The 19,397-nt window shown below is 43.3% G+C and overlaps 1 protein-coding gene across 1 annotated transcript in view; it reads left to right on the top strand.

Annotated features, from left to right (window-relative positions):
- Positions 1 to 1,140: 1,140 nt before the first annotated feature.
- fam20cb (FAM20C golgi associated secretory pathway kinase b) overlaps positions 1,141 to 19,397 on the top strand; it is a 51,217-nt gene continuing 32,960 nt past the window's right edge. Inside the window, exons 1-3 of the mRNA XM_085760569.1 lie at positions 1,141 to 2,569; positions 2,860 to 3,035; positions 7,135 to 7,213. Coding sequence (XP_085616695.1) covers positions 2,058 to 2,569; positions 2,860 to 3,035; positions 7,135 to 7,213 — 767 coding nt within the window. The 5' untranslated portion in view covers positions 1,141 to 2,057. The remainder of the gene's footprint in view (positions 2,570 to 2,859; positions 3,036 to 7,134; positions 7,214 to 19,397) is intronic.

Here is a 19,397-nt window from a genome sequence, read left to right as displayed (position 1 = left end):
GAATTAGTCACTGTTAAAATGCCCTCAAATGTCAATGGGCGGTGTGTCTTATGTGTGTAAACCCCGTCATTACACTGCGGTTTAAAGGAAAAGATGAGGACTTCCCTATAATGGATCAATCTCTCCTGTACCATGCAGAACACACGTACACACACAGCCTCTGATTAACAAAGCTCTCTACTGCTGCTTTCATTTAGTGTCTATATCAGCCTATCTTGAACCCATCTCCACCTTTCTCTCTTGAGGATCTTATTCTATGGTTAACACACCAGCCACTGGCATCTTTCTCTCTCCCCCTCTCCCCCTCCCTCTCTGGGCTCTTTTTAATTATAAACTAATCTAGGGAGGTAATGGCAGACGGAGTGATCAGTTACTCATGTATATATGCCATACTATGAAATGCAAGCAGTTTATTACCCTGTCCCTCCTGCCTATTTACAGCCACAGGGAAGCATGGATGCAGCCACAATGCCGGTGCCAATTAGCCGTAAAAAAAAGAAACATTAGTTCACTGACTGCATATTGGAGAGAGCTGCATTTGGCCGGTGGTAATTTATATGCTATATGTGCTGGATGTGGTTTATAGGTTAGAGGTCACAGAGCAGCAGAAAAGCATGGACTCAGTTTATTTCCCTACAGCATAAGTCACCCCCTCTCTATTTTCCTTTTCTTTAAAAGGTGCTGTGCGGTTTTCATTTCATGCAGCCTTTAAACATTATTGAAGATGTGATTGCTGCTGAGTGGCAGCAGTGCAGGATGGAACTGGATCCTCAGACTGATGAGCGGTCTAATAGGCCTGTCTAATGTATCATCGATGGATTGACTCGTCCCGGAGGAGACATTTCAGAGGGATTCCAGCAGATGAATTCCTAAAAAAAAAAAAAAAAATCCTTTGCTGCCGCGTGTGAGCCACAGCCACCCTGAATATTGGCCAGTGGAAAGACGCCCTCTTCTTGCGCAACCAGGATGTGCAGGGAGGATTTATTCCAAGAGAAATACAGACAAGCAGTTATGTGCTTCACATGGTCGCAGTCTCTCCCTCTCTCTCTTTCTCTCCCTCTCTCTCCGTCTCTCTCCTCTCAGCCAATCTGCGCATGGTGACGCTGCGCAAAGGCAGGATCTAGTCCTGGCTTCACCATCATATTTAACACACCCACCCAGATTCACACATGCTACAAGAGGTGCATTCTCTTATCCAGCTTTACTCCTAGAGGTTGCCCCCGGCCCCCGCGGGAGGATTTCTATCTCCTGTTACCTGTGCAGTTTATTCACATCGGCTTGCCTCGGGTGTTTTTTTTATTTTTTATTTTTTTTTAGTCTTAACACCAGATGTGACAGAATTACGCATCGCTGGGATCGCTGAGGTTGGATGAGAGCACACACGTCGACTACTTTCCGGGGACTTTCACTTAAAAAATTATTTATATGTGAAGACCTGCACTTCCACGTATATATTTTTCTTTTCCCCCTCTCCCTTCCTCTCTCTCTCCGTGCCGACGTCCCAGCTGATTCACGGCTGCTCTTCCCCTTCCTCACAGGATCGAGGCTGGGACGGCGAGACCGATGCGCGCACTCGGACCTCTTTGGACACACACGTTTAATGGATCAATTTCCCCGCGTGTCACAGTCGCCTTTGGATCCTACTCACTTCCCCGCTGCCCTGTAATCCTCCTGAAATATTTGGTGGTGGCCAGGAGAGGGGGGGAAGCGGCAGCTTGAAGAGGATGTGGCTTGCGCAAATCGACCGCTGGTCTGAACCGACTCGACCTGTTCTACCTGGGCACTTGCGGATGATTTTGCGCTTCTGAAAAAAAATTCTCGCCTGGACTCTCACCCCGACGCGAATAAAAAAAGCGCAACTCTGATGTTGAAAATACAAAGGCTGAACACTGAATACGTTACTCAAGACGGCAAGTGAAGATGGGTCATACGTGTTTAATGTATATTTCATTAGATTGGCGTCCAGTCTAATAAACATCATCAGCGATGTAGTCAGCTTGTTCATCTGCGTGCTGATCATTTGCAGTAAATACTCACATCTACTCAAAAGGGAGACCATGAAGATGATCCTCCTGCGCAAATTCCGGGTTCTGATCCTCATGGTGTTCCTCATTGCATGCTCTATGCACATAATGATAGACTTGTTACCAAAGCTGGAGAGGCACGGCAACAGCGGCTGCTCCTGCTCCCACACGCCGAGCGAGGAGCCTCAGAGCTGGGGGAAGCAGGGCTGGCCTAACAAGCACACCCTGCGGATCCTCCAGGACTTCAGCAACGAACCCAGCTCCAATGTCTCCTCGCACTCCCTGGAGAAGGTCCCGGCTGCAGGCGACAAAACGCAGGCTGTCAGGAGGCTGGAGCACCACGGGCTGCGAGGTGACAGGAAGAGACAGTTCCTCCAGGACGCCGCGGTGATCAAGAACATGCAGGTGAAGGGTTCAAGGTTGATGGCCCTCTACGACCACCCCTTGTATAAAAGATCCCTGCCACCTCTGACAGACGAGGACACTCTGTTCAACGTCAACACAGACATCAGATTTGACCCTAAAGCTGCAGAGGATCAGGCATGGTAAAGTGTTTTATTTTTTGCTCTTATAGTCAGTTTTTAAAAAGCAAGCCTGAAGCATTTCACAGTCAGCTCTAATGCAACAAAAGCCATGATTAAACATTTTATAATTTCTCTTAAGATCAAAACATCACATGAAATGGCTTACAGTTTAATTCTGTGCAATCACATTAGTCTAATTCTGCATCTGTGCTCATGGGCTGTTGCACAACACATTACTCTATACACAAAACCTGAAAATCCTCTTTCTCTCCCCTTCTATCCCTTTTCTTGCTCTTCCTCATCTCGCCCAGGAATGCTGAAGGAAATGTAGATGAGTTCAGCCCCACAGGGGAGCTGAGTGCCGACTCCTACCCCAACTGGCTCCGCTTCCACATTGGGATTAATCGATACGAGCTGTACTCCAGACACAACCCAGTCATCGATGCCCTGCTGAAGGACCTGGTCACCCAGAGGATCACCAGTGTGGGTGAGTCATAAGAAACACAGCAGAGGGGATGAGTCAATGGCAGCAGCAGGCAGCAGGAGGGCTTCGATGCACAGATGAATCTCAGTGTGCACTTATTTTAGGTTGGCACAAGTCATGTGACATGTGTTGAGGTATAAAGACGATACAATCAGGACCACTGTCACTGGTGACCTCTAACCAACAAGCTGCTGGATAGTCCAATGTCTCGATCAAGGACACTTCAATAGGCCTCTAACCTACAGATGGGTGCAGACTTTGGTCGTGCTCATGGATTGAACCTGTGCCAATTTAGTTGTCTGATGTCTGTGTGTGTGTGTCCATCTGAGTGCGTGTGTGTGCTGTAGAGAGATCAAAGTTCAGTTTAGAGAGACATCTGTATGAGAAAATGCATCAGCAGTGTTTCCGGATTTGACTAATACCAATAAATCTAATTGAGGATTCAAACTCACCCGGTCGCTCAGATTTATTATATCTGTATTAAAGACTTATTAAAATAATTTTCAAATGGGTCACAGATATCATGTCAGTAAACATTTTACCTTAATAAGAATACCTCATATTGATAGAGTAGATGTTAATAGGCTTAGGTCATCCTGTGGTGATAAAAGAGAAGCTCCCTGATATACTGTAGAAAAGAGAAGCCGCTCTGTGCTTCTGTTTTTGTAGTTTAATAAGGCAATCCCAAAACCATGTTAACAGTAATAAAAATTATCTATCTTTAATGTGAAAAGTCATCACTTAGCATAAGCTTTTACAAGGTTTCTATCACAGAAAAAAACCTCAGCTGCGTTGTAACCGACAGGACATTTGGTTTTATTGGTTTTCGTTTACTGCGTATAGAGGTATTGAACTAAGTGCCCTGCCAGTCTCAGTCATAATACCTGGAGAGGAGAAGGGTTGGTGCAGTCTAAATGGTTCAAATGTGTCACAGGCTTCACAATACAAATGTTTCCTGCTCAGATAAATAAGAAGTGGCCCAGATGGGTGGAAAACAGCCTAGTCTGGCAACACAGAGCGTCAGTCCTAACAGTCAGCCAAAGGGGAATGTGTTCCTCCAACATGCAGGGACTGGGTCTACCAGCGATTGACGAGTGTGTGCTCCTCTCTGCCACAGACACTGACGATACGAACGCAATTTCCAAAACGCGCAAGTATGCATTGTGATGGAAGTCAGCTGCAGGCTATTGTGGGACAGCGCTGAATCTGCACACAAGGAATAATGAGGCACCGCGCATCCCCCACACACAGCGTCACAGCAGAGTTCATCAAACCTGAGAGCACACCTGGTCTCGCTGTGAATCTCACAGTTACTGTATGCTGCGGTTTGATTCAAATCAAACCCTGTGGCTTTTTATTTGACTGACAAGAACACAGTAAATTTAGCTGCCCACAGAAAGCCGCAAAAGCCTTTGCTGCGAGTGCAGGTGGATGCTTGACAGTGGCGATAATCCATCCTGGGGCAGTTATACGGAGTCTATTTCTGCTTTTTTTCCCCTTTTTTGGGGGGGGGGGGGTTGTCTTCCTTTTTGGCTCAGTCCAGTTCCCACATTCCAAGAGTGCTTGTCATCTCAAGGTCTCCCATCTCGCACTCGCTGTAAAAAGTGATTGCAGATTTCAGGTTTATCTGCCAATGACAAAACTGTAACTGGCCTGTAGCAAAGATTAAATACTTATCTGGCAGTAGGATTAACTGTTTATAAAGCTAGCTCCCATGCTGCCTGGTCACTGGAGGAAAAAAGAAAAATGTTTCTCCCTTTTCCTTCTTTCTGCTCAAAATGTTCTCTAATTTTCCCCGATTTTCTCCCTCTTGCTTTCTTGTCTTTCAGCCGGGGTGGATAGAGGAAGCAATTCTCAGCGTCTCTAGCCAGCTAAATACATGGTGGCTCAATAATTACAGCCTTAACACAGGCCTGAGGCAGAATACCAATAGAAACCAACAGCAGTCGGTTATTATCTAAACTTAAGGATAGCACTGCTTGGACGTATTATGCACTGTAACCTTTTTTTGCGGTGTTAATCAATGAAGACGCAGCGTTCAGAAGCAGCAGATATGATGAGTGTTATTACAGATGATAGTGAAAGTCTTCATGGCTGCAGCCCAAGGAGAGATAGAAGTAAACATTTTTGCAATGTGTCTTGATGAATACGGTTTCCTTACTGCGAGTGAAGCTTGAAATGAAACGTTATTTTCACGGACCTTGTATACAGTCGCTCGGCATGCCCGAGTTCCCGGCAATTACAGTCAGATTTGCCTTTATTCAAAGTGTCTTCAAACTTCCACATGAACACACAACTTGACAGAGTAGCAGGTGAGGTCAGACAGACATCGATCCTTCCACTTGTAATTTCTTTTCCCTGTGAACATTGCGCTTGTCCACGTGATTCCCATATGTAGAAATAAATGAGAAAATTGATTGAAAAGGTTGTACTTTGGCAAAAGGCCACCAAAACACCATTCCCAATCGATCACTCGAAGAAATAACAGACACGATAGCGGCTGTGCTCTTTTCTTTTGTTTGAGAATTTCAGATTGTTTTAGCTCTGTACGGTCCTCGCTCGCGCACTGAGCCCAGTCCCACGAGGGCCTTTAGACCGCATTACAATGTTCAAAAAGGGAGAAAACAAGAAGGACGGAGGGATGAATAGAAAACACAAAAAAGACAGAGAGAGAAAGAGAAAGAGAGAGACACACAGAGCCTCCAGAGATAAACAGCGGAGGAACAGAGAGCGTTGGGAGAGCACTGGCTGTCCTTCACCCCCTCTGTCTCCCTTCCCATCAAACAAACACTGTGACATCAGCAACCCAGTCTTTTTAGAGCGCAAGCACACACACACACACACATAGAGACACAAACACACATCTACGCACATAACAGTGCACTTCACCAACATGGCAGACGAAATCAATGTCTCAGGCTTCAGGTGTGTCCTGTCTCTGAAATAAAAAATCCAGTCAATGTCAAAGTCACTGTGGCCTAACATGGGTGTTAATACAATGTAAATGGAATCTAACCCCATATGGTCAATCTAAACTAACCAAAATAAGTGTGTGTGCATTGATTAAACGCTTAATTGATCAGCTGTTCAACAGAGAATTGATTAACAACAATGTTCAATAGCTTAATATGCTTGTTTGTTAATTTAGATGAAAGCATGGAGCCTTGTTAGCAGATCGTTGACATTGTTAGTGCGCTTGCTGTGGTTTGTTTGTGTGTTTCAGTTTTGTATTTTTGCAGTGAACAGATGAGTGAAAAGAATTTAGATTAGAGTTTTATTGAAGGATGCAAGATGCATTTTGGTTTTCAGCTGAAGAGGGCGTTTCAGGAGATAGATGGAGCCACACTGACAAGTAATCATTCAAGTGTTTAACTAACAAGACAACATGTCAAATGTGGATTATTTCTATATTTTCAGATAATAGAATTTGGAGATTTCGGAGGTGAATCATCTGATAATGTGCCATGCATCATCCAAATTGCACTGGCTGTGGGTTTGAATCCAACCCGTGGCCCTTTGCTACATGTCACCCCCCAAAAAAAACAAAAAAACAAACTTAAAAACAGATTTGAAAGTTTTCTTTGTTTTTAAATTGTTGCTTTTTAAAAAAAAAAAACTGTCGGTTAGATTAAACAAACTGATTCATATCGTCACATTAGGTATAGGGAATTTGTGCAGGTCAGTGTTCACTGTTGTGTGATACGTGATAATATTAAAATTCTGGCTTATCTGTCTATCATCTTGTCAGTTTGTTGCAAATGAGTTTGTTTTGTTTTTGTGCTATAGTTGAAGTAAAAAAAAAAAAAAAAAGCTACAGCAAAGATAGCTTCAAAATGAAACCCTGGAAGACAAAAATGAAGGACAATGTATTCAGTGGTTAACTGAAAGCAATCATGGTATTGTTGGTTAGTCCACAGCCTCATAAGCTATGCTAAGTAGCTCATGCACTAAAAACACAGAAGTAACGTAGAAGTACTGGCTATTTTATTCTGAAACTAACCCTAGATTCCAGAGGGTCAGACTTTATCATTTTGGTAGAGCAGTAAAATATCAAAAGTTTGTGCTAAATGTAATAACAGTGTTGTCTTTTTGCCTCCAACAGCGATGAAGTCCGGAGGCACTCAGCTGAAGCTCATCATGACCTTCCAGAACTACGGCCAGGCTCTGTTCAAACCTATGAAGTAAGTCACTTTGCTTTTCAGCAGAGACGCATTTAACGCATCGTATGTGTTAAAAACGGTTTCCTCCTCATGCTGCTATTGCTCTGGTTACTCTGCCCTCTCCTCTGGCCTGCTGTCGTGAGGCAGGGCGTTCTGTCTCACGTCCATCTTGCCTTTAAGAAAAAGCAATCTCTTTCTTATCATGTTAAACCTTGAGTGCCATTTCAGCATAAAACACCAACCATGCAGCTTTCTACCTCGACTGACTTCCTTTTCACATCCCACCACCTACTCATTCTCCTCACAGCATCAATTCTCCTCCCTGGCTATATCAAATTGCTTTCATTTCAGCACAACCTTGATATTCGATTGAAGGCCGACATCATTCTGCTGTGTCAGAGCCAAATGTTGAATAGACATTTCACCTCACACGGCTTTCAGGTGACACATCACATGATTTAGCCGCCACGTTGGAGGTCTTCAGCCCTCGGGCAACATCGGCTCTGTCATTTTATGACTGATTCTTCTGATCAATTCTTGGTATTTTGATAATGTTAAACCTCCCAGTCAGCTAAATGCCACTGTCTAGTCACTGTATGATTTGCAACTCGTGATACTCTCAGTGTGTGGGCCAAATAACATTCAGCAGACCTTACCTTTTTGGACCATAAATGCTTACAGTATTCGTGTCATTATTAAAGATTGCTGACTAATTCTAAGTCAATTGTGACTCTGAGTTAAAGATCTCTGTAATAATTTGCTGGATGGCATGTAGTTTGATATCTACTCTCATGTCCTGTTCAGGATGAAGGGACTCATCCACCTCTAGGGGTGTCAAATATCTACATCTGAATCCAATTCCAGTTGTGATATGAGAATGTAGAATTACAGCCTATCATTCATATCTCTCATGAAAAGGAGAAGAGACGTGAAAGCAACACTTTCTGCTCCTTCTGCGCCTGAGTAATCTCACTTCTGCACCTTGGCTTAACCTATAGGGGAGATAAGTCTACCCAGTGAAACTACCCAGTTAAAAACGACCCCACTGTGAAATATTTGATTAACTCACATTTTCTTTATCCTCACTGTCATATTTAGAAGATAACACATCCCTAATCCCTTCTCCAGTGGTGGATTTAAATGTCACCCATCCTTTGTTATGGTGATTGTAATTTAATTGTGGGTTAATGGTTTTCTACACAGGCTGTTGTCTGGCCCCTGCATGTCAGCATGGAGAGCGGGGTTAAGCCTGTGGATGATAGGTAGCGAGGTTTTCCGTGGGAGGAAAAGCTATTCAGAGACTGTTGTAATTACTGCTTCAATCCTACCATACTAAGTCAGGCCAGATGCAACAAGCCTGAAATCATCCTGACAGACCGGGGAAGAGGAGAGATGAGAGCGAGGTGAGAGGAAAAGGAATAGGAGAGAGGAGAGGTGTGGGGTGCAAGAGAGGTGAGGGGGCAAGTACTGGAGATGATAGAGGAAAGAGGGTGAGGGGAGGGGGTAAGGAGGAGAGACAGATGAGAGAGATGTGGGCAGAGGGTGTTGTCAATACACGCGCAGAGTCCAAATCCACAGATTATCTCGGTGCGCTGCCTCGAATTTGAACCCAGGCGGAAATGTGAAATGACATTTTCCGAGAAAAGCATGGGGTGATTGGGGCTGGATGTAAATCTGTTGCTTGACAGTTGTGGTTGTCAGAGCTGCCGTGATGTTTGATAATCCTGGAAAACGGCGAGAGCGAAAGGCGGGGTGGGGGCCGGGGTGGGGTGGTGGTGGTGGGGGCTTTTTTCATTCCCTCTTGCTTGAATACACTTGACTTTAACAAAGTAGGGCAACCCATGCTGGCATGTGTATGTGTGTGTTCATTTGGACTGCAATCAAGGTCTTGACAGATTTGCACAGTCATTCCTGCTATATAGATCATTTCCCGTGCAGAGATCACACACGCCCATATGCCAGTATCCCCACACACACACATTCACACGTATGCACACATCCACTTAACACCCAACATCATCTCTTCGTTTCCAAATCTGCTGGTGTGTTTCCACATGGTGCATCAAAGAGACAGAGGCTGAGAGATCAAAGCTTTCTCCGGCTGTGCTCTTCTGCTCGGCTCCTCTCAACTCTAATGCAAATGTGTGCCAGGCAATCAGGCAGCGAAGGCAGGCAGGCAGGCAGGCATGCGGTGTCTGGGTAACGATCGACCCTCCAACCATCCATATCTGTGGAAACCTGCACTCTCGTTCATCTGCTCTATCCGGCTATTGGCCCCTCTGTCTCGTTCTCATTCTCAGTATTCTCCATCATTCACCCCCCCCCTCCCTTCCTCCCTCCCTTCCTCTGCAACTCTGTTTGCTATTTGTTTTTCTCTCCCACATGTTCTTTACTGAGCAGCACAGATGCAGAAATCCATTAACAGGCTTGCCGTATCGATTCTTTAGGTATTCTCTCTTCTTTTTTCTTCACTGAGAGAGAGAGAAAGTGAGAGTTTCTAACTGTGATCAGTGCCTCTGGTTCCTGGTGGCAGAGTTTCTTTGCTTTATGTGTCTATAAAGCAAGACATACCTTGGCATGATTGTGTTTATGTGGCAGATTTAATCAGCCTCTGCTTTATTTAGACACCACAAAATGGCGTTCAGTACCTGTCCACTGTGATGTAACATTGATGAATCAGCCCAATGAACTGTCTGCGGTCTACAGTTTTCCAGACATGGAATAAACCCGGTCTTAACTAGTCTAATCTAACTCTAAGTTGTTGTGCAATGTTTAAGACCACAGGCCTTGTGAGATCATGGGGTCGCACTTAAAAATCCCAGTTGAATCCCGGCCCTGTGTTGCATAAGCAGACAGACAAAAACACTGTAACCTGAATAAAACCCACTTTGACATTCAGTTTGGTGACTAAGCTCAGTTATCATCCCCGTCATCCTCTGCATCCCGTTATGCCTGTGGCCATAATCACAAATTGCGGCATTTCCATAATTTCTTCTTTTGTTCTCATAAACAAACACTTTATACTGTTAAGTCTGGAGTAGGTGGTGGGCTAAAGTAAATAAATACTTTGTACATTGGTAAAGAGAGGGAAATGGCTGTTATTGCTCACTGAGTGCAAAAAATAAAGTAGCACAGTGTCTAGTGAGTGATCGTATTTCTATAATTCGACATCAGAAAAAACCACACGATTGTGTCTAGTAACAGAAAGAAAAAACATGTCAATAAAAACAGCTTTATTGGGATTTCAAAATAAAATACTTACGTGACCACGGACTGTAGAAGTAACCAGATGAAGGGCTGAAACCGCCTGACACGAGGCAGGACGCAAGTAGGACACAGTGTCACTTGTTGACAGCCGTTCCACAGCAATTTTCTATGCCCTCAATTTACCACATTGGCCATACACCATCCAGCTGACAGCTTCTTTAAAATCAGTTTTGGATTTTTGATTGATGCAGCTTTCTATTTACAATTAGCTTTTGTCATCTGGATATTAACATCTGGATAGATAAATGGTCAATTATCTATATAGAGATTAAAAAAGATAGAGTGCCTAAAACACTCCCTTGAGGTACACCCATAGAGTAGTCACATGATACTCATGCTCTTCTTTAGATTCTTGAACAGCGTGTGCAAAGTAGTGCTCCCAGCTGTTTCTGTCAGGTTGTGTACACCCCCAACAACCTCCCCCAATCACAGGGAAAGGCTGACTGCAATGCTGGCTGACAGGTGAGACTCTGGGGGTAAAAGCGTTCCCCCAAGGACTCGCTTGCTTGCTAATGAAACTTAACATCACTTTGAGAGCACACTGATTCCTGTTTGTTTCAGCCATAACTCACAAAAAGGTAACCAATTATGACCATTGTGGCCATCATCGCTCGAGTCTGGTTTGATTGCCTGTAGCCACACTCGTGTAGACATGTAGAAAAACAAGGTGTTCTCTTTGAAAAGGTGCAGTCCCTTTGGGAGGAGCCCTCCAGTAACAAAGCATTTTGTACCTTCAAAAGCTTACCTTCAAGATCAAATAATACATTCATAATAATACAATACATGTAATGTGCCTTTTCCTGTCAGGAATGCCCATGTACCTTTTAGTGCAAATAAAAAAAAGGTGTCCATGTAATACCTTAAGGACCTCTAGGCACCTGTGTAACGGGTACCTTACAGAAATAGACCTGCTGTACAATGTGTTTGAGTCCCAGCTGTAGTCTTGTACTTTACTGAGCACTTTGAACCTGAGTGCCATGGTAGTAAAAACAATCTTTTATTCTCTGCTCGTCTTTGTCTCTTCCTGCCTCCCCTTCCTTCTTTTTATCTCTCTGCCACGATGCTACACGCTTTGTGCTGGTGTGAACTGAGTGAGGAAGCATGATTCTAATATTTGCAGTGAAATTAGTCTCAGAGCAAACAAAGCCCCTCAGATGACGAGCGCAGATGACTGACGAAGAAAGGCGGGGGGAAGGACTGATGATTGATATAATGATGGTCTTCTGTTTCTTCTAGCTTCCATTTAATTGTATCGCTTGTCAATCAGACTGCTGTTGGCTCAGTCACATGCAAGTCAATCTGCGTTTTCCCAAAGGAGATATGTGCTCTTTCCGCTGCCCCCCTCCCTACCGAGTGATCTATATCGGTGCTGCGGCGGGTCCATGAGTAATTTTTGATTGACAGATTGGGGAGGCAAGAGACGGGGAGCCACATAATGTCACCTTGTTTGTGTCAATAACATATTGACAGAAGCACAAATAACAGCCTGGAGGAAATATCTGTATTAAATGTGAAATATTAGCGGGGACTTGGTTGCACATTAGAGCTGATGTTGTATCATTAAGCTGCATCAGCCGTGGGACGAAAAGAACAAGATTGAGGGAGCTTTGTCTGAGGACAGGATGGGCATGTCTTAACAAAAACCCTTATTATCCTTGCTTAAAGCTGCCGAGATTTGTCTTTGAATGAGGCAAACACTAAACACTGGGAGACTGATAAAAAAAAAAAAAACTGGACAATTCAGCAATTGTTCCTGGACGCAGCCGAACAAAAGGGATGTCAAACAAACAAACTCCTCTGTGGATTCGCCTCTGTTTCCTCCCATCATTTCTTATATATATTTTGCCGGTTACATCGGTTGTTTGTCAGCGCTCGTGCATGTGTGGTTGTTTACTGTGCGATATTGTATTCACAAGGTCTTCTGTGCCTGTGCTTTGACTTTGAGTCAGGAAATAAAGGGATGAACCGCCTCAGGACAAGTCATTCAGAGCACAGATGATGAGTGCAGCTCCGTTTGGAAATAGAGGAAATTCACCGCGGCACAGTGGCAGAGCTGGGGGGTAGAAAGAGCGCCATATTAACCCTCAAACTGCTGGCGTGCATACAGTATCTGGAAATGGTGCAACACACACTTCTGCAGCTGTAGCGAACCGTGACATAAAGGATTTAAACATTATCACAAGAATAACTGGATGCATGCAGTACAGTACATATAGTAATTATAGCCTATAGTGTACATGCTTGCGGCATACAATAGGTACAGTAGCACATCAATGAAATCCAAAGATGTATTTGCATACATTACATGCTTTTGATTCAAATGAAGGTTATACCTGATATAAGCACTTTTATTACATGCTCACATTACAATGACAGTACATCCTTGTGTGCACAAATAAAAATAATATTCAGGATGCAATGAAAAATAATGGGAACACATCACACACATAACTTCTATCTATGTCAGCATTTGTAGACATCCCATCCATCACATTCAAGATTCTCATAATCAGAAGTGTGTCTACCTGGGCTGTAAATGCAACACAGTGGGCACATGCTGTGCACACAGGGATCGTGAATAAAAGCAGAATATTATAATTGCTTCTAAAAGCGCGGATTGACCTCAGGAAATATCTCTGTTCTATTCATTTCTGCAGTAGCACCAATAATTAATCTAAAATTACAACCGCTGTGAGATGTGCGATTTAGCAGCACAGCTCTCTGCTTAATGATTTGACTGTTTCCCCTGTGCAGTAATTGTTTCACCAGGGTATTATTGTCGGCCGTACAGTTTATGCTGAAGCAGAAATTAAAGTGTTTACAGCAAAGGGAAAATTTGTGTTGAAGCGCTCAGTTTGAGCTCATTTTAGGAGAAATACTCATACCAGCACATGTAGCCATTAACTCTCACATACATCAGTTATCACATGGGCTGTAGATGAAATTTGCAGTAGCTGAACATATATTTCAGTGAGCAGCGGAGCGATACATATGGACCCCTCAGGCTTAGTAATCTGACCCCTTTACTGTCTCTCTGCAGAGGCTGTGACACACTGCAGGCCACTGGTGCACCAGGATCATGTAGAGCACAGATGCACTGTTTTCCCATATGTGTATAGTGTCGCCTGATCCTAGCATGTAGAGAGATAAAGAAAATAATGGTGGAGAAAAAGATGAAATCCACCAAGATGCTACCGTACCTCCAACATACAATACTACTAGTGTTTATTGACGTCAGATACCAAGCTCCCTCTGCTGAAAAGAGGAAAAAGGTGTGCTAGTGGAATATTAATGCTAAAATGACTCCATGTCAGAATAACGTCAGGAAAATAAATGTTATCTGCAAGACAAGATAGAGCAAGATTCCCTATGGGCAGATTCACATTGTGTGAAATTGATATTGAAACCGTTGCACCTGCTCATTTTCTATTTTCTTCAGTTTTGGCAAAAAGTAGTCAACTGTAATGATCGATATGAGGCCAGGTTGTCTGCTATCAAGAAATTACTGTCTTTTTCTGCAGATGGTCAAGGCCCAAAGCAAGGTTGTGTATGTCTTTTTTATAAAAACAAAAAGATGCTCTTTTGAGGTCTTAAGATTTCAAGTGAAAACTGGTTAAACAATCCCCAACACTGAAGTACTTTTTCTTCCATTTTTTTTTTTTTTACATTACATTTTAAATTAACACCCTTCTGTACATGACAAACACTTTCCTTTCATTCATAGTCTTACAGGATGAATAAATAACCACCTTCAGCTTCCTGTGTCAAGTAAATTTAATGCTGTAGATGCTGCTGCAATAAAAAAACAAAAACAAAGGGTAAACTGGCTGACTGATAAAGAATCTCCAATATGGGACAAAGGTTGCATGGACAATAAGCGGTGCAGACCTATGGCCCAGCATACCATAAAAACATGCTATTAGCAATGAGTAACAGAAGCTTATGCAACTAATCTAGTCTAGTGGGGATAGAAGAAAAACGCTGCACATGAGCAAGAAGCTCACTGTAATAATCTGTTAATGTACTGTTGGCTTCCTGCCATCCTCAGTAATCAGCCATCATGATTTATGTAGAATGTAGATATTAGTAAGCCAGTGATGTTTTCCTCGCTAATATATTCTAACACACCGTGCCACTTTTAATCAATGTAGCTGATTAGCATAATCGGTAAGTTTGACGTCTGTCTGCTTCTCTTTTTCCTTCAACACCTTTTTTTTTTGCACTTTATAAAAACCCCACATCATCTTAAAACTTCCTCACTCTGCACTGCTGTCACTGCAATTGAAATCTCAGTGTGTGCGTGTGTGTGTGCATCTTATTGCTACCTCTGACGACTTATGACATGCGGCACTTCAAACTGTCACAGTGCTCATACTGTAGTTGCCTAGGAGACAGAAAGTGGTCATATTTCTTGTCTTTGTGTGCTGATCTGTGTCTGTTTTGTACGTGTGTGTGTGTGCCCGAGCACATGGTTGCCGCTCTGCAGTGATACCGTTACGGCAAATTTCACGCAGCCCGTGCTCGGTTCCTTCCAAGAGCAGGAATGTCTGCCCCCTTCAGGTAAATATTATTAGCTCTAATGCTGTGCTGAAGGAATGATAACACCGTGTTGCAGCGAGCAGAAATGACAAGCCAGCATCCAATCTGCATCCTCGGCTAAATTCCTCTGCCATCTGCGTTTGTGCACTTTTGTGTGTGTATGTGCCTGAGCAATCGCCAGAGCCGCACACTTGCACACACATGCATGCATTTTAAATGTGTGCCATGCTGCCATTTCTCCGCAGTCTCAGAGGAAACTTGTTCTTGGGCCGTCACAATTGCGGTTCATCCCAGATAAACTCGTTCATTGTGTCTTTGAAATAATAAAGAGAAGCTTAATTACTCGCCCATAAACATTTCAGAGAAACTGATCCAGCTCCGTGTTTCTGTGGAAGTGTGGGCTTTGATACCATCTGTCATCTTGTCTCTTTGCTTTGAAGGAGCTGTCACTCAGGCATGCTCCACTCTCTGTCTCGACACAGTACACCTCAACAGCTGATGTGACAATCGCGGCCGACATCGATTCATCTGGGCTGGGCCCGGCCCACTGCGCTGCCAGTCTTATTGAGGACCAGATGCTGGAAGCAGAGGCACAGAGGGTGTTTCATGACTGGAAATGAGCCTTTTATGGCTTCCCAGAGTCAATGAACAAAGACAGAGTAGGACAGTGTCATGTGTCCTGTATTTGGTTTTACATCCTGGAGTTAAGTGGAATCACCAGCGCTTTTACACGCTCACGTTGCACACTGAATATTCACAAGGCTAAAAACGAGCATCACAAAAAGTATATGAAGCTTTTCACAGTTTTAACTGTGTGATCAGACCATGTGCTGCCTTTTTTTGGGGCCAATCCATGTTAACGCTTTTTAATATGTGGTTCATTTGCTCTCAAGATGCATAATACAAGGAGAGCCGGTCTTGTAAACAAAATTCACACTGACTCACAAGTTTAGTTTACTGGACGCAGTTTCGGAAACCTGTCATTTTATGAGGTTAGAGATTTTGGCAGCAGGGTGACTGTGAGTAAATCTAACTGCACTCCCTTTAACGTTAGCCAAGAATTGTGGACTCATTTACTTTCTCTGCTGTTTATACCAGTTTTAGAGCATTTGAAGAAATAACTGAGTCCTGACTATAGTTTGTTTTGCTCAGCTGCCAGCTAGCAGATGTCAACATCTGTCTTCTTGTACCATTCAAACCTGTGTGTTTTTTGGGTTGTTTTCTGTACTTGGCCTAGATGCATTTGCACTTCTGAGACACAGCACTTCTTTTGGAAGACGCGTTTTCACCTGTCTCGCTTTGGTTGATTGATGCTGAATGTTCTGGCCAAGCGAACTGCAGTTTGATGAAACTGCTCCAAACTGATTTGGGGGGTGATTATAGAGGGAGGATGTGCTTTGATTTGGCTGTGAAGGAGAGATGTACTGCATGGGGCTAACACACCTTCAAAAAATGTGAAGTAAACACTCTGTGCTTCAACTTTTCTTTTGATGGCCTGTGATGGCCTGGAGAAACAGCCATGCTCTGTGGTTCATATAAAACTCACAGTATCTGTTATCCTGCCACAAGGAGACATAGCTTTAGTTTTACAGAGGCATCAAGTGTTTTATAGTGTAGTGAAGCTTCAATCTGGTCTGCAGAGCTTAAGGTTTCTCCTGTGATCTTCCTCTTTCTTTCTGTCTTCACCTTCCCTCACCATTAAAGCTTCCCGCGTCTTCTTACTGTCCCGGAGGCAGAAACTGATCCCTTTTGTAAGCTGTAGTTAGTGTCAAGGAAAACACCTTAGGGGGATCATTAGCCTGTAATGAAGCAGGAGGTAAAACACCATGTTCACCCATCGCTCTCCAACATTCCTGATTGTCAGGTTTAATTATACCACTGCAAGGTTATGGGCGTTTTTTACTGCATTTATCTCATTTCTTCAATTCACCCTCCACCTCTCCCTTTCAGCAGATGGACACTTGGTCTAATTAGGCCTTCTCTTCCCCACTGAAGAGTCGCCCTCTTAGGGAGGCATTCAGGAACGTGGCACTATGAGGGCATGTTGTGATACATAATTAGCAAACAGCAGAGTGGCGACTAAGGTTGTGATGGGAAAGCGGTTGTGTGAAACACAGCTGTCAGCAGTCTGGTTATGGTATGGATGCAGATTAAACAACATCTGTTCCACACTGCTGCATACGGCATGAGCTTGATTAAAGCGGAAGGTTCCACTCTCTACAATTCAATACTTGCACTTTACTATCCCTCAAGCCTCGCCAGTAACGTCCTCTTCTGAGATAAAGAAGGAGGCTGGGTAGTCAAAACAAGTGATGCAACCAACCTCAGATGGGAAGATTAAAAAGAGGCCCATAACACCCAAGTCTCAACATGAATTACTGCCTCACAAGAAACAGGACGGAAAAAGGTTTGGATGTGCGGCATCAGAGTCGGCCTCTCCACTCAGACAGCACTGGTTGTCTTAAAAATTAACATAATGTTAAAGTGGTGACAGCATGTAATTTGTTTCACTTGGGATATGCTGCTTAAGTGGCACAATAATATACCCACATATTTTATTGGGGCACTTTAATTTTAACTGTGCATAACAATTTAGTTTCATTACAGTTCATGGTTGCTTTATTGGCCCGAAATGCAAATGTACTCACAGCTGAAACAAAAACATTACATTAGAGGATATATATTGATTCAAATAGCAACCACGATGAAATGTGACCAAAAATTACAACAAATGCAGTGATACAAAGGTATATTCCTGCCAATTATTTCATGAACTGACTACTGGAGAACATAAAATATGCACATTTCTTCACTATGAATGTACGGAAGCCGAGAACGGCCAGGTCCGTATACATTTTTTTTATTACCGTTTTCTCGTGATAACGACTTATTATTTCGTTATCTCGAGATAACAAAGTCTGTTTTCTCGTGATAACGAATTAATTTATTTCGTTATCTCGAGATAACAAAGACCGTTTTCTCGTGATAACGAAATAATCATAGAATGTGTCGTTGACATGGTTGCCTAGCAACAGGAGGCTACTGTTCAGCTCGAGCATGGGGCAGTTAACTTTTCTACTCTAGCCTACTCACTGGTGTGATTATTGTCCACACCAGCTGTCAACAATAACTTACCAGTAAGTTACACTTAACGTTAGTTTGTATAACGTCACTGTGCTGGGTTTATTTAAGGGGCTACCGGCCGGTGGTCCCATCTATCCTGTTTCAGCTAAGCTAACGTTAGCTACTGGCTGCTGCTGCTGTCAGAAATCACAACCTTATCTCGAACCATCAGACACCTGTTGCCTGCAACCACGGACATGTAGGCTAATGTTAATTTGGCAAGACAGCAGTGTTCATGAGCTTTATCTGAGCAGCAACTAGCTAACATTACCTTAGCTGAAGCTGCCATAACGTAGTCTACTCTCATGTGTTTATGCTAACCTGTAGCCCCTTAAATAAACCCAGCTCAGTAAACAAACTAACGTTATACCCAGGGGGCAAAATCCCAGTTTTTTGAAAAACGGACACGGAGCGTTGTAAAAGGTTTGACACCAGAAATGATATCTAGGAACTTCAAGGATTAAAACCTGGGTGGACAACCCGGTCAACTAGCTGCTGGAAAGCTACAGGGGGCTAAAACCCCTTTCTTGGGTCATTTTGCTGGCGAAATGATGTAAATGCAAATATTTAGGTACTACAATGGCATAAATAGTCATACAACTATAAAATTTGGCAGAGAGTATCTTGACACATAGGGAGAGGCAAGAAAAGAAGATTCTGGGGTTTGTTGTAACTCGATTTTAAGATATCACCCTCAACATCCCAAAAAAGACCAAAAAAAGTAGGCTACTGTTCGCCTGACAAATTCTCATGGAAATTATTATTTTTCAGCACTTTATGGAGAATATCTATGCTTAACATGTATATAGAAAATTTCCTTAATTCATAAGCTTCCATTTGAGTCCTCTCTCTCCTCATTGGATAAAAACTGTAGGATACGGTAAATGTTTTCTCTTCGGCTCAGAGCAGAGCAGAGGGACTGAGAGACCCGTGTTTCAGACCAAACACCAGTGCTTAATTTGTAAATCATAAGGTGCCGGAACGCAAAGTACACATGACAGCTCGGGGATGACGAGACGGGCAGAGGTCCCGGAACGTATGCGGCGCACGTCGGGGGGGGGGGGGGCGGGTAATCGGCTACCCATGTTACCACGTTTAGCCTACATGAAATTATTTTAGGCACAGGCAAATGCCCACATCACCACAGGCGGTGTTTTACAGTCAGGAATTTTCTCAACAGGTCTAATTTGTAAAAAGAAAAAAAAAGAGCTTATAAAAAATCACACAAACCTTCCTATTATTCAAAGACTGGCACGGCGGCCTATTAATAGACAGT

This window comes from Trachurus japonicus, chromosome 19 (assembly GCF_045865225.1).
Source record: "Trachurus japonicus isolate A0001 chromosome 19, Traja_1.0".
Lineage (NCBI taxonomy): Eukaryota > Metazoa > Chordata > Actinopteri > Carangiformes > Carangidae > Trachurus > Trachurus japonicus.
This window is presented reverse-complemented; position numbering and strand designations above follow the sequence as displayed.